This window comes from Haliotis rufescens, unplaced genomic scaffold (genome assembly GCF_023055435.1).
Source record: "Haliotis rufescens isolate VD_foot unplaced genomic scaffold, xgHalRufe1.0.p SCAF_13, whole genome shotgun sequence".
In the NCBI taxonomy this organism is placed as follows: Eukaryota; Metazoa; Mollusca; class Gastropoda; order Lepetellida; family Haliotidae; genus Haliotis; species Haliotis rufescens.
Genome location: NW_025963813.1, coordinates 15,446,554 through 15,460,292, shown reverse-complemented (window position 1 = coordinate 15,460,292; position 13,739 = coordinate 15,446,554). Strand labels below are relative to the sequence as shown.

Genomic DNA, 13,739 nt, shown 5'->3' with positions numbered 1-13,739 from the left:
TGTCCACAACTTTAGATATTTTCTTTTGAATTTCAAACACAAGATAAAATCAACTGAGAGGTACAGTTTCATACCACCACCCGTCCCCCGTTTATATAATAAATGCATTTCTCTCTCTCTCTCTCTCTCTCTCTCTCTCTCTCTCACACACACACACACACACACACACACACACACACACACACACAAACACACACACACATGACTTCCTTGACGTATTTTCTCCCCCTATTGCCACTAACTGTTACGTCATGCGACACAAATACTGCTATAGACTAACGATTAGACCGCCTCCGTGGTCTAGTGGCAGAGCGTTCGTCCGGAAAGCGGGCTGTCCGGGGTTCGATCCCCGGCCGCGTCTCACCAAAAGACATTAAAACACGGTACTTGTTGTTTCCCTGTCTGGCGCTTGGCATAAAGGGGCTAAAACAAGGACTGCTCGGCTCGGAGTCAGCATACTGTGTCTGAGTGGGGTATTCATGTAAAACTGCGGCATGGTATTTCAATGAGCTAGCACTATAAATCGTCAACACTCCGGACTAGTACAAGCAGACACACACACATACACACACACACACACACACACACACACACACACACACACACACACACACACACACACACACACACACACACACGTGCATGCACGTCGCTATATAAGTGCAATCATCTCTGACGCGACGTTAAACCCAATTTCACCTCACCTAACATTTAGTCTCTGAAATGAACACGTTTTGCAGAAACAAACTGAATATAATAGAAAGGAGACTTTCTTCATTTACAGCAACTGCAGTAATGTAGACTTGCCAAATATTATAGACTTGCAAGGGCTGTGTTGCATATATTTGTTTCAGTGTCCGTATGTCTAACACTTCGGCCCTACGTCACCTCTGACCACGTAAAAGTTAAAATTAACGGTACACCCGGAGAGCCGTTGAGCGGCGAAAGATTTTGTGAGGAAAAAGGAAATCTGACAAGCACAAATGTCTCCAAAAAATACAAATCCTATTGCACAAGCCAACCAGCTGAAGCCAGTGTGACAGTTGTGTGACGCGTGTGTCAGACTTCTTTGATCACTCGGCGAATCACGGGGTCCCATGTTCCATTCCCCAGACGAGGGCTGAAGACATATGTCAATATATTCATCATTTTCTTTAATCGTTCATAAATATTCCATGTCCAAGCTTCAATGGATGCATTGTGTCCGAAGCGAAGGGAAATTACTTTATTGTTCTCGATGTCTTCCGGCCCAGATATAACTCCACAAGCAGGACAGAACAATGGGAACACAGATAACAGAAGCAATCCAGGGCATCAACACACTGAAGCGTGTGTATCTTGGGGGATTTAACTAATTCAAAGAAAATATTGTGTATACAATTCTACAGCTTGGTCGATATGTCTTGATAAAAAATGTGGAAAATAAACATTTCGAAGGAAGAAGGCTGGCTCTTTACACATCTAATTTTAATCAGCATATTACCCTAATATTTACGGGCAAACATCATATAGATGGAAAAGTGTTGATTGTACCTTAAACAATAGATATACATGCGACCCGTGAAGATCCGGGGTAGAATAGGTCTTCAGCAACCCATGCTTGCCGTAAAAGGCGACTATGCTTGTCGTAAGAGGCGACTAACGGGATCGGGTGGCCAGGCTCGCTGATTTGGTTGATGCATGTCATCGATCCCAACTGCATGGATCGATGCTCATAATGTCAATCACTGGGTTGTCTGGTCCAGACTCGATTATTTACAGACCGCCGTCATATAGCTTGAATATTGCTAAGTGCGGCCTTAAACAACAAACATTAAGAAGATATACAAACTTGTCGCTATACCTATACCTGCAGCACCAAGCCTGGACACATTGCCAGCCTAGTGGTTAAAGCATTTTAAAGTCATTGGTTCGTATTCGTGACAATTGCGTCTCCGGTATGTTTTGTCCCATTTGAGTCGGTTGTCGTCGTTTTGTTTTAGTCATGGTGGTGTCTGGAGTCTTTGTCTGATGTCTAGAACGGTAACTGAAGTTTGAGGAATATCAATGATCTGATATCGTTCAATGATGGTCAAATAGTCAAATCCCTTCCACTGATTTACATTAACTCGTTACCTCTTTTCCTGGATTAGTCGGGGGCACGGGTGGCCCAGTCGTCTAAGGCACCGCGATTCGCTGTGCAGAGTTGCGTCCCTTGGGTACGCCAGAAACCTATGATTGTGGGTTCGAATCCCGGTTCGCCCCGATTATGTTTCTAGGTTTGTCAGCACCATACCCGTGCTCGTGGGTTTCACCGAAGTGGTAAACGTCTGAGACCTGCATCACTTCGGGCTTTCCTCCCACATTAAGCTGACACGCCGTGATATAACTGGAATACTGTCAAAAGCGGCGTTAAACCCAACTCACTCACTCACTCACTCCTGGTTTAGTCAGATAGGATCTCGGTAATCGTTTACCTATCTGAACCAGAAAAACGAGTGACAAGAGAAACCGCCTCATCTGTTTCATATTTAGGTCTGTGTGTAAAGAAGCAGAGCGACAAAAAATAAATACCCACAAGGGAGATGGCAAAAGTCATTTTTATGTCGAGAATATTCCAGCAGCTCCAACCATTGGTGTCTATATTTCACATTCACAAGGTCTAATCGACCATAATTTTACTGTTAAGATTTTATAGAGTGTTGTTCGACTCTTGCTCAAAAGTTGTTTGAAGAGGGCAACAACACTACATATTTAACGTATTGATGGCAAAAATGATGTCTGATGCAGTTCCTTATTTTGACTTGTACCATATGAGTTTTTCACGAACACTTGACTTGTCTTTGCATGTGTTTGTAAAGGTGCCACCGGTGGAGCAGGATACGCCCCCTTTTTCGCGAACACCTGTCATCACTATTTGCTTATGATCTCATCGGAATCGTACATTGGTACAAACGTACAGAAATGTCTAATGATTGTGGAAAGTTTTTTTGTGGCTTTCATGTGCCTTTGTTTTAAAAGTGTCTCTTTTTTCCCTTTGTGCTGATTGCCTCTGTGCCTTCAGGATAATTGTCCTCTGGAACCTACTACAAGTACAATAGGCTTCACCCATTGTACATTGTTCGGAATCGAACCCGGGTCTTCGGCGTGACGAGCGAACGCTTCAACCGCTAGGCTACCGCCCCTGATATCCGCTGAAAACTGGACATTGGTATGTAATTTATCCATCAGAGTAGCCATTTTACGGTTTGATCCAGTTATGAAAAAGGTGAATGTTATTGTGATTTTGTGAATACACAGAAGTCTGAAAGCTATTGTTAATATTATCTTATTTTGTCTCACTGAAATGGAACAAACAGTTTGGCTAATTTTATGTCATTTTGGACGCCGCCATTGATGTGAAGGTCAGGTCGGTGCATACTTACAGGATACACTTTCATTGCGCAATGGAGGGCTGTGTGTATTGTTTGTTTGTTGTTTAACGCCGCACTCAGCAATATTCCAGCTTTAAACGGCGGTCTGAACAATGATCGAGTCTGGACGACACAATCCTGTGATTGACACCATGAGCATCGATCCATGTAATCGGTACACGATGACATGCATCAACCAAGTCAGCGAGCCTGACTACCCGATCCCGTAAGTCGCCTATTACGACAAGCACAGTCGTCTTTTTACGGCAAGCATGGGTTGCCGAAGACCTATTCTACCCCGGAACTTCACGGGTCCATAGTCATAAGAAAACTATAAAACGGAGTCCATTGTACGATTCCTTATATATCACGAGCATGTGTTTATGAATTACTATCAAATAGTGATGATACCAGGAGTTCACAGAAGGGTGAGCGTATCCTGTCCCACAGTCGGCACCCGTCGCAAACACATGCAAAGGCAAGTCAGTTGTTCACTGAAAACCACGGGAACAAATGGTCAAAACTTTGCACCTGACATCATTTTTTGTAAGTGATGCGTCAAACTTTTAAATGCCCTCCACCTGTCTAACGTTAAACGTTTTGAAAGCTTTACAGAGGCCACAGTCGCCTTTTACGGCAAGCAAGGGTTGCTGAAGACCTATTCTACCTCGGAGCTTCACGTATTGAAAGAAGGCAGAGTGGACAGTTTGGTCAATGTACAATGTTACCCAAGAAGCGTGAGCAGTTGTTCAAACATACAAGAACACTCATCACAGTTCTTGTCCTGTTTCATCACCGACATCACAGGGCTCCTGTCGCATTCAGAATGAGTGAGTGACTGAGTATGGTTTTATTCCGTCTTTAGGATTTTCCAGCAATATCAAGGCGAGAGAAGAACAGAAATGGACTCACATATTGTACTCAAGATGGGAATCGAAGCCAGTCTTCAGGGTGACGCTGAGTGAATATAGTGTTACGCCGTTTTACCAACGTCCCAAAAATGAACCCAAACATATGCTTCATTTTACCCATATTTGGATTCGCAAACGGAACTTGAGACGAGCGAAAACCTTATCCGACTTAATGGCCATTTACACGGTACAACTAATCGCATACAACAAGTTGTACCAACTAGTTGTGCCATGTGAATGACCCTTTACGCACATCCCTCAGCTGCAGGGTATCCATCTTACCATACCTCACAATGATATGTGATATGATGATGTGTGACTGATGTATACATATATATTTGCGAATATTTCCAACAAGGCGAAAGATATTGACAAACTAGTTACTGAAGACTAGCAATAGACCAAGCAATAAATACACCCTCAGGAATTTTCGTGCCTCGGGTACTGGTCGTCTTCCTAGGCCAACCGGTGCAACATCTGCCATTGTGATCTCAACTCGATGAACAATTCATCTTCATCGATCAATTTTGAAAGTTTTTTGCGATGATGCTTTATGGAACTGGAGAAGCTTTCCGCTGTTGTGTTCAATGGAGCAGCTGCTGTGTGTTGGGTGCACATTTTCTATTTTTTTGACACATGATTAAATATATGTATTTGTAAGATTAGTAACTATACTGTGTTGACAATATAAATTGAAAATCATTTAAAGTCATAACACTGGATATTTTCTTAGTTCACAGACTTTATCAGTGATTACTGCAACTACATAGAAACAATGGCTTAGTTTCACCCAGGCATTAGTGAGTGAGTATGTTTTTTCGCCGCTTTAAGCAGTATTCCAGCAATATCACGGCGGGGGACACCAGAAATGGGTAGCCAGGTGGTTAAAGCGTTCGCTCGTCACGCCAAAGACCTGAGTTCGATTCCCAACATGGGTACAATGTGTGAAGCCAATTTCCGGTGTCCCCCGCCGTGATATTGCTGGAATGTTGCTAAAAGCGGCGCAAAACCATACTCACTAACTCAAGATGTCAAGACCAAACTGAAGGCTGCATTAATTACATGTTCTAAGCGAGCGCAATATTACTGCCTAGATACACTGTAAAATTAATTAATTTATGAATTACAAAAGGCTACTGAGGAAATCTGTCAAGAAAGATTACTGTTCATGACATTACCCAGTATTGATGTGGTTGTTATACAAAATGCGGGTTATACATAGTATACATAACAACCCACATTGTGGTTAAGGCGTTCGCCTGTCAATTCAAAATCCCGGGTTCGATTCCTCACATTGGTATACTGTGTAAATATTTAACGTTTACGCCCGACTATCCGCCGATTGGGCGTAAAAGACCCGTGAAGACCCGGGGTAGAATAGGTCTTCAGCAACCCATGCTTGCCGTGAAAGGCGACTGTCATGTTTGCGGAGGATCAGATTCCCGTTGAGACGGTGTTTGATGTCCTTTGTGGCAACGAACGTTTATCAATGTGTAGATCAAGTACTTTGCGCAAGCCCGATTATCAAGAGTCTCATACTGGGATGAATTGCCGGGATCCCCGGACGCTGCATTGTGTCTTTTGGGATGCAGCCCTTTCTTTTTGGTTGGCAGCCCTTTCATTTTAGGTTGCAGCTCTTTCGAACAAAGTTCAAGACGTTCAAGGTGCAGCGTATCGCAATAGAATAGAAATATAATACACTGGACGAGGATGCTTTTTGTGGTGCGTATTGTGATCAGTGCGCTGTTTAAACTACCTCTAATGAGTGAGTGAGTGAGTGAGTGAGTTGGGTTTAACGCCGTGTATCCGAGTTATATCACGGCGTGTCAGCTTAATGTGGGAGGAAAGCCCGATGTGATGCAGGTCTCAGACGTTTTCCACTTCGGTGAAACCCACGAGCACGGGTATGGTGTCGACCTAGAAACATAAACTAAGTGAACCGGGATTCGAACCCACGATCAAAGGTTTCTGACGTGCCCAAGGGACACAACTCTGCACAGCGAATCGCGGCGCCCAAGACGATGTGCCACAAGTGCCCTCTTGGTATGAGTAATCCACGCAACTCTTAAAAGTGAATTTGCTGAGATGCACACAGGATCATATCACCTACCTGTCATTTTTAAGTGCCAGATTCTGTTTTTCTAGGCTTCTGTTGAGGTCGTCCCACTGTCCGACCTCTGTCTGCATGTACATGAGGCCTCCCCTCGCCGTGCAGTAGTCTTTCGCCTCCGTCCATGACGCGTTCATTGGCCCCATCATGTAGTCAACTTCACCGCCTGAAAGGGAGTTCAGGAAGTGAATGATGTCAGGTTTAATGTCGGACATAACACATCACTCACTCACTCACTCACTCACTCACTCGTTAGGTGCCGACCTTAAATATTTTTTTAGGGAGCCGTAGAATAATTAAATATATTCTGTATTCGGATTAGTTACCGGAAGTGAATCCCAATTTTTTAACTTCAATCATGTTCGAACCGCGCCCAAGTGAGAAGTCAGTCTCCACGCTGTACACGATATGTGCCTGTTTAAGAACTCAAGTGTAGCTTAAAGTCGTGTTCGTCTCAAACAAAAGCAGACGAGCAGCAAAACACAACAGACACTAACTACACGTTTCTCTGGAAAGAGTCGTCGTCTTTTCCACAATGCATTTAAAGGATATGCACCATGTCCTGCAACCATATTATATTTTTTTTTAAACTGAACCAAATACTTTTCCGAGTATTGTCAGGACAAATTAATGTTGTTAATCAGTATTTTCTGTACAATTATTGAAATAATTCTATAGTGTCATAATGACCATTTTTATATTATTTATTATTCATTTTTATATTTATTTTTATAATAATAATAGTAATAATAATAATAATAATAATAATGATGATGATCATCGGAAGATTCACATTCACTAAACTTTGGAAATAACCCTGTAATAATAAAAATAAAAATAATAATAATGATGATCATCATCATCATTGTTGTTACTATTATTATTTAATTTATTATTATTATTTTTATTATTATTATTATTACAGGGTTATTTCCAAAGTTTAGTGAATGTGAATCTTCCGCAAATTTAAAAAGAAAACATTGCAAGGAGACGGAACCAGTGTGCTGAAACAAAGGGCTGAAACCTATATCCGATAAATATAAGCGACAAAACCCGATTTCGACCGCACCAGAAGTATGTGTGTCATATAAACACAAAGTCATGCTTTTGTCGTAGTCGGAATCAGACAATGGATTTTACTTTTAGAGATTCCATATGATTATTGAAAGGGTTTGTCTCCTTTGTTTGTGAATCACTTTGAAATTGTGATGATGCCAGGTGTTCGCGAAAAGGTCAGCGCATCATGCTCTACCGGTGGTTCCCGTCCTATTTGCTCACTTCACTGAGACAATACTGAATGCCATAACGCTGACCAAGCAAGAGCTGTATGACACGCCTTCAAAGCTTCGTAGAAAAAGCATGTGGAATTGAACCCTCAAAGTTGTGAAACGTGGACGCCAAGGGCCGGAGCGGGAGGAATATTGCTCGACATGAAGGGAAAGTTGATGTTTGGAAAGTTGAAGTCATCCCTCTTGTCATACAGTTTTGTGGAGTGTTTTGTCACTCCGAATCTTTATGCTTAGAACTAAGTATGAAAACAATGAGGCGGTTTCACTGGTCTCCGTTAATTCTGGTTCAGTAGGGGCGGTCGGGTAGCCTAGTGGTTAAAGCGTTCTCTCGTCACGCCGAAGACTCGGGTTCGATTCCCGACATGGGTACAATGTGTGAAGCCCATTTCTGGTGTCCCCCGCCGTGATATTGCTGGAATATTGCTGAAAGCGGCAAAGATCCATATTAACTCACTCACTGTTGTGAAAGTAAAGAACGTGTTTCTTTTATGGGATTGTGGTTACACTTGGATATGGCATTAGTAGTACACTTGCTGGACCCTGCAATATTGAATTTTGGAGCTTTGGAATCCAGTACACAGGTGGAAAGGACATGTCTGGAAGAGAGAGAGAGAGAGAGAGGGAGAGAGAGAGAAGGGGGGTCGGGGGGTATGTGGGTATTTGTGTGTATATGTGGGTGTTCGTATGGGGTTGTGGGTGTGTGTGAGAGAGAGAGATAGTGTGTGTGTGTGTGTGTGTGTGGGGGGGGGGGGGGGGGGGGGGGGGTGGGTGGGTGTGTAGTGATAAAACCCCATTGTACGTATGAGATTTGAAACCTGGAAAGTATCCATTTGAAACCTCAGACTAACGCGTTCTGTCTAAAAAGTGAATCTCAAAATTTCAAATCAACACTCATATCGTTCACCCGATGAATTCTCTTCCTCATGTATATCATGTATTTCTAAACGCCTTTCAAAAACTTCATATCTTAAAACTCTGAACATTGTAACCCCATCTCCGTTGTGACTGTGCCTTGTTCTATGTTTGAAAATACTTTTGAAGGCGTCGATGACTTGTCACAATGGGGTCATTATTGGTTACATTAGTATTGCAATAGTTAACGACACTCGACATTTTGGGGGGCATTAATCTCAACATCTGACAAACCCATCACGTCTCAGTCTCAGCAGAAGGCCTGGCCAACTCACTTTCTCTCACCGTTTGAATCTCACACAGGTCAATGTACGACAGGCCATTTGTGGGATATTGAATCCCTAATCAACTATATTGGATCCAGTATTGATAATCCGGTTATTGAGTTTGCAATAACTCACATCCCCAGTAGAATATGACAGTATACGCGAGCCATAATGCAAACAGCAGTATCGGTGGTTGAGGCGGAAAGTACGTTCTACAGACAATACCATTAATCCGGGTAGTGTGGTTCCTGGTGAAATCGTCCGGATAAACAAATAACAGGATTAAAATAAAACGTGGTAGTGAATGACTGAATGAAAACGTAAACGGCAGAATTTCAGCCATGTAGCGTCGAGACCAAAATACGAATAAAAAGACGTCATTAAAAGTTTTGTATAAAGGTACATTGTATATTGACAAACATATATTTTACCATTGCAATATTTATACATTAAAAGAAACATTAAATAAAAGCGACAAAACCATTTCCATTATCATAACACATCTCGGCTGAAAGCAGACTCTGAGTCGATTGTACGATTCCAATTATATCATTAACCTGCGTATGTGAAAAACTATGGAATAGTGATCAAAACCATTTTCGCGAAAAGGTGAGCGTATCCTACCCCATCGGTGGCACTTGTCACAAACACATGCAAGAGCAAGTCAATTGTTCATTCGAAAAAACGCTGAGACAAGTGGAAATAGGAAGTACATCGGACATAATTTTTGTCACTGATGCATCAAATTTGTAAATATGCTCACATGTTTATAATAAAACGTTTTGAAAGCTTTACTGAGGCCTTGAATGTTGTCACCTTGATCAAACAACTTTTGAGCAAGAGACGTATATCGCTCTTTGATGTCTTTGCAGGAAGACTCGCATCAGCCGTTGACTTGACAACCAGCAAAACACCCGCACAGTGAAAACAAACTCTCCTTTAATGGCGCTATGCTTAATGGCAACTCCTTTCGAGTGTATTCACGATAACACTTGTTCCTACGATTCTTGCTCCTCCAAAGTGACATTTATTCAAGTTCAGGGTCCTGATGACTCTGTGATATCACTTCCAATGTTCTGAAATAACATCTCCGTGTAACGACACCACGTAATGCCTTGACAAGGGAAAACAGTTGAGGTGTAGAAAATACCAGATGAGCTTTAGTTCAGAAATCCGCCAAGAAGCAATCGAAGATGATTACTTTCTGTACGTGTTTTCTCTCAATAATCTCAATCATAACGCAATATTGAGAACAAGAGTGACCTGGCCATTATTTAACGCCACTTGAACTACATATCAGTGTCAGCTTGAAATGGAGGGAAACCAACACCATTCCAGATGGTGGTAGTTAACAGAATTGGGAAAAACAGGGTATGAGGATTAGAAAATGTAGATGGTAATCAGGGCGAATCATCATCATCATCATCATCATCATCATCATCATCATCATCATCATCATCAACAACATCATCATCATCATAATAATTATAAAATAGTCATAATAATACAAAAACTTTTCCATATTCATCGCTGCTTAGAACAGAGTCTATTGTACGCTTCATAATGGTATTCATGTGTTTATGAATCTCTGTCCAATGTTTGCGAAAAGGTGAGCGTATCCTGCCCCTACCGCTCTGATTTTAATCGTTCAATACAAACTCAATACTCCAGTTTCCAGTAGTGTATCAACATATTAAATATAATCGGATCTTGCTATGCTTGTTTACATCTGTAATAATCAATTCCCATGTTGGTTCGTGAAAATGATTCTTACAAAAAAAAGGGGAATGTGTTTTGATAGTCAGAAATACACAACGATTTCATGGTTATTTTCCACGTGGAATCAATATACTTGTTACATACTTCGACTTTGCGTATACACCGAGCCGGCAGATGAGTATATGAATGACAAGCATGAACGATAAAGATATTGATAAAATGGATGTGTAACCATAGTTACCAGAGGATAATTCTATCTAGGGGCCATCTGCAGAAAATAACGTGTTTACATTTAAAGATGTTTCCGATAGGTTAACAGAAATACGAACTCACAGTGACATAATGACGGTGTTTTGTCTATATTACCGGTATTTGATAAGGCGCTTTGGGTATGTGATGGATGAATATAGCTTCCGTTTGTTCGTCGTTCTTATATTCCTTGTATGTTAAGCGGTTTTACCTGTTAAAATTCTTTTTTTAATATACATACTTTCACACACAGTGATGATAGAATAAGTTAACAGTCACGTTTCACATCAAATTGTAACATTTAAATAAAGTAAATATTTACCACACGGTAAACATACCCCATTTACTTAACAGTGAGTGAGTGAGTGAGTATGGTTTTACGCCGCCTTTAGCAATATTCCAGCAATATCACGGCGGGGGACACCAGAAATGGGCTTCACACATTGCCATTTACTTAACAGAAAATATTACACTTTAATCATTCAATCATGAATCCAATCTTTTTTTTCTTTCAATCAACTAATAAACTGACGGACAAAAAAAAGTATACACTTGAAAATTGAGTTGACCCAAAAATTACACACATTATCAACACGTTACAAGAATGAAAACGGCCGCCGGAACACTGCAAATTTTAGGTCCAAAACACAACTATGATACCCGTTTCAAATACATAATCCTCGAATAACCATTTCTTGTTCGTTTTATCTTAACCACCATCAAAACATGGCTGTACATTCGTTTTTCTGCCCTCAAGGTAACAGCGAAAACAGGATCTCTTAAAAAGTTAATAATTCACACATGGATACTGAAATAGATCTACTTACAAACACACGAGACCAAGGCCAGAACCATACAAGCCACAGTACCGTAGAAGAAACTGACATCCATTTTGGATTTTCAATCTGGCACGCAGGTTTGCAGAACTAATTCCAAGAAAAGCTGACCCTGCAGCCGTTGTCGACAGTCTGCTGCTTGGCCTGCGTTTGTCAAGACACTTGCTCCTCCAGCGCTTCAATGACATGCGCAGACCAACGTGTCGTAAACAATATGTATCACTACATCGATTTATACCGGGTAGGTTATATGGTCGCATCAATATGTAGCGAAAGGACATTGTGTTGTGATGAATTGCTCCATGGAATAACTCCGCTTGTAGTTCAATGTATCAATTTGCTAATTTCATACTATTGTTGACGCAACTTTTTGGGGGGAAAGTCGGGATTATATGGAACGTTTATGTTTGTTTTGTCTCTATGCGTTCAATCCACTGGTATTAATCAGAGATGGAATGACGTGTTTGTGTGCGTGTTTATTAAGACTGACTCTCATATCATCCACAGATTTTATCCTCCCGAGAATCCAATGTTCTGAGATCTGATGTAGGTCGAGCAAGATATTCAAATTTGTGAGTGACAATGTATTTATCCCTAAATTTAAAGCTGACAGACAATCTATTATTCGTCTTTTTCAATATTAAGATCGATCCATCGATCGGCTTCACTCACACAGAAAAGCAATCTATATCAGAGTGATTTGCAAAGAAAATAATTCGGTAAACATTTGTCAGAATGTTAACGCTGCAATGAATGTACTGAGGTCAAAGGTCGCCAAGGCTAGGCTAACTGTAGGCACCATGCGCTACCTCATCAGTTGCAAAAATGACGTCATGACATTATGACGCCATTAAAGATTACCTAATTTTGAAATAGAACGAAAGATCGTGACGCTTATCCACGTGAGTGAGTATGGTTTTACGCCGCTTTAAGCAATATCACGGCGGGGGACGCCAGAAATAGGCTTCACACATTGTACCCATGTCGGGAATCGAACCCGGATCTTCGTCGTGACGAGCCAACGCATTAACCACTAGGCTACCCGACCGCCCCTCGTCCACATGAAGGGACTCATATGCATCAATCTGTAAAATTACATATAAATAATATTAAGGTATTCATGTTATTGAATAAAGAAACACGCCAAGGTGTAGCCCTGCGGAATATATTGATGATAAACATAAGCTAGTTTAGTTAACTATATCATTCTGCATTTCAAACTAATTGAAACCGAGAAATGTGATAATAAAATATTCATTAACTATATTTTTCTTTTAATAATGTCAAATTTCGTGTGTATGACTCTATATAAATATGTAGGTGTCCTTACGTGTGATATTAACTACCGTTATTGTACATACAACATGACGTGTCACGTGACTAATGGCGTGTGTATGTATGAAACGTGGTGTGTGATATTATCTACCGTTATTAAACATACCGGTTATTATTGTAAGGTTAGAAATAACCGAGTTCATAAAAATCGTATTTGCACTTGTGCAAATATCACCTCACGCATTGTATTGTTAACGTCAATTGTTTTCGAATCTTATTGTGACGTAAGGTCGGAATGATGTCACACTAGAAACGTCGCATAGCTGAAGATTGTTGACGTCATTCGACCATTTTGGTTTTCTAAGATGGCAGTCGTGATCAATGCATTTTTCAAGGGAGCTCAAAAGAATGAAGAAATAATGGGTCATAAAGAAATTATACTCGCATGTGTGTAACACTGATGTGTCGAAACTCATGTAAGAATTCATGCATAAGCCTCGTTTTCGCTCGGGACAATAGTTTCCTAAAATCAGTATGTGACTACACGTGGCTTATGACGTATGCATGTCTCTATATACGTATGTATGAAACGTGATGTGTGATATTATCTACCGTTATGTAACATACAGACTAACGTGACACGTGACAAATGGCGTGTGTCTATGTACGTTTGTATGTGTTCTGATGTGTAACGGTGAGGGGAAATGGGGTTTAACGTCGCGTCAAAGCTTATTGCACGTATGTAGCGACGTGCATGTACGTGTGTGTGTGTGTGTGGCT

At 41.0% G+C, this 13,739-nt stretch overlaps 1 protein-coding gene across 1 annotated transcript in view; it reads right to left on the bottom strand.

The window, feature by feature from the left end:
- Positions 1-11,862, bottom strand: part of LOC124116379 (macrophage mannose receptor 1-like) — a 37,850-nt gene extending 25,988 nt beyond the window's left edge. Inside the window, exons 1-2 of the mRNA XM_046477693.2 lie at positions 11,676-11,862; positions 6,414-6,579 (exon numbers count right to left, since the gene is read on the bottom strand). Of these exons, the coding sequence (XP_046333649.2) occupies positions 6,414-6,579; positions 11,676-11,739 (230 nt within the window). The 5' untranslated portion in view covers positions 11,740-11,862. The remainder of the gene's footprint in view (positions 1-6,413; positions 6,580-11,675) is intronic.
- Between the last annotated feature and the right edge of the window lie 1,877 nt (positions 11,863-13,739).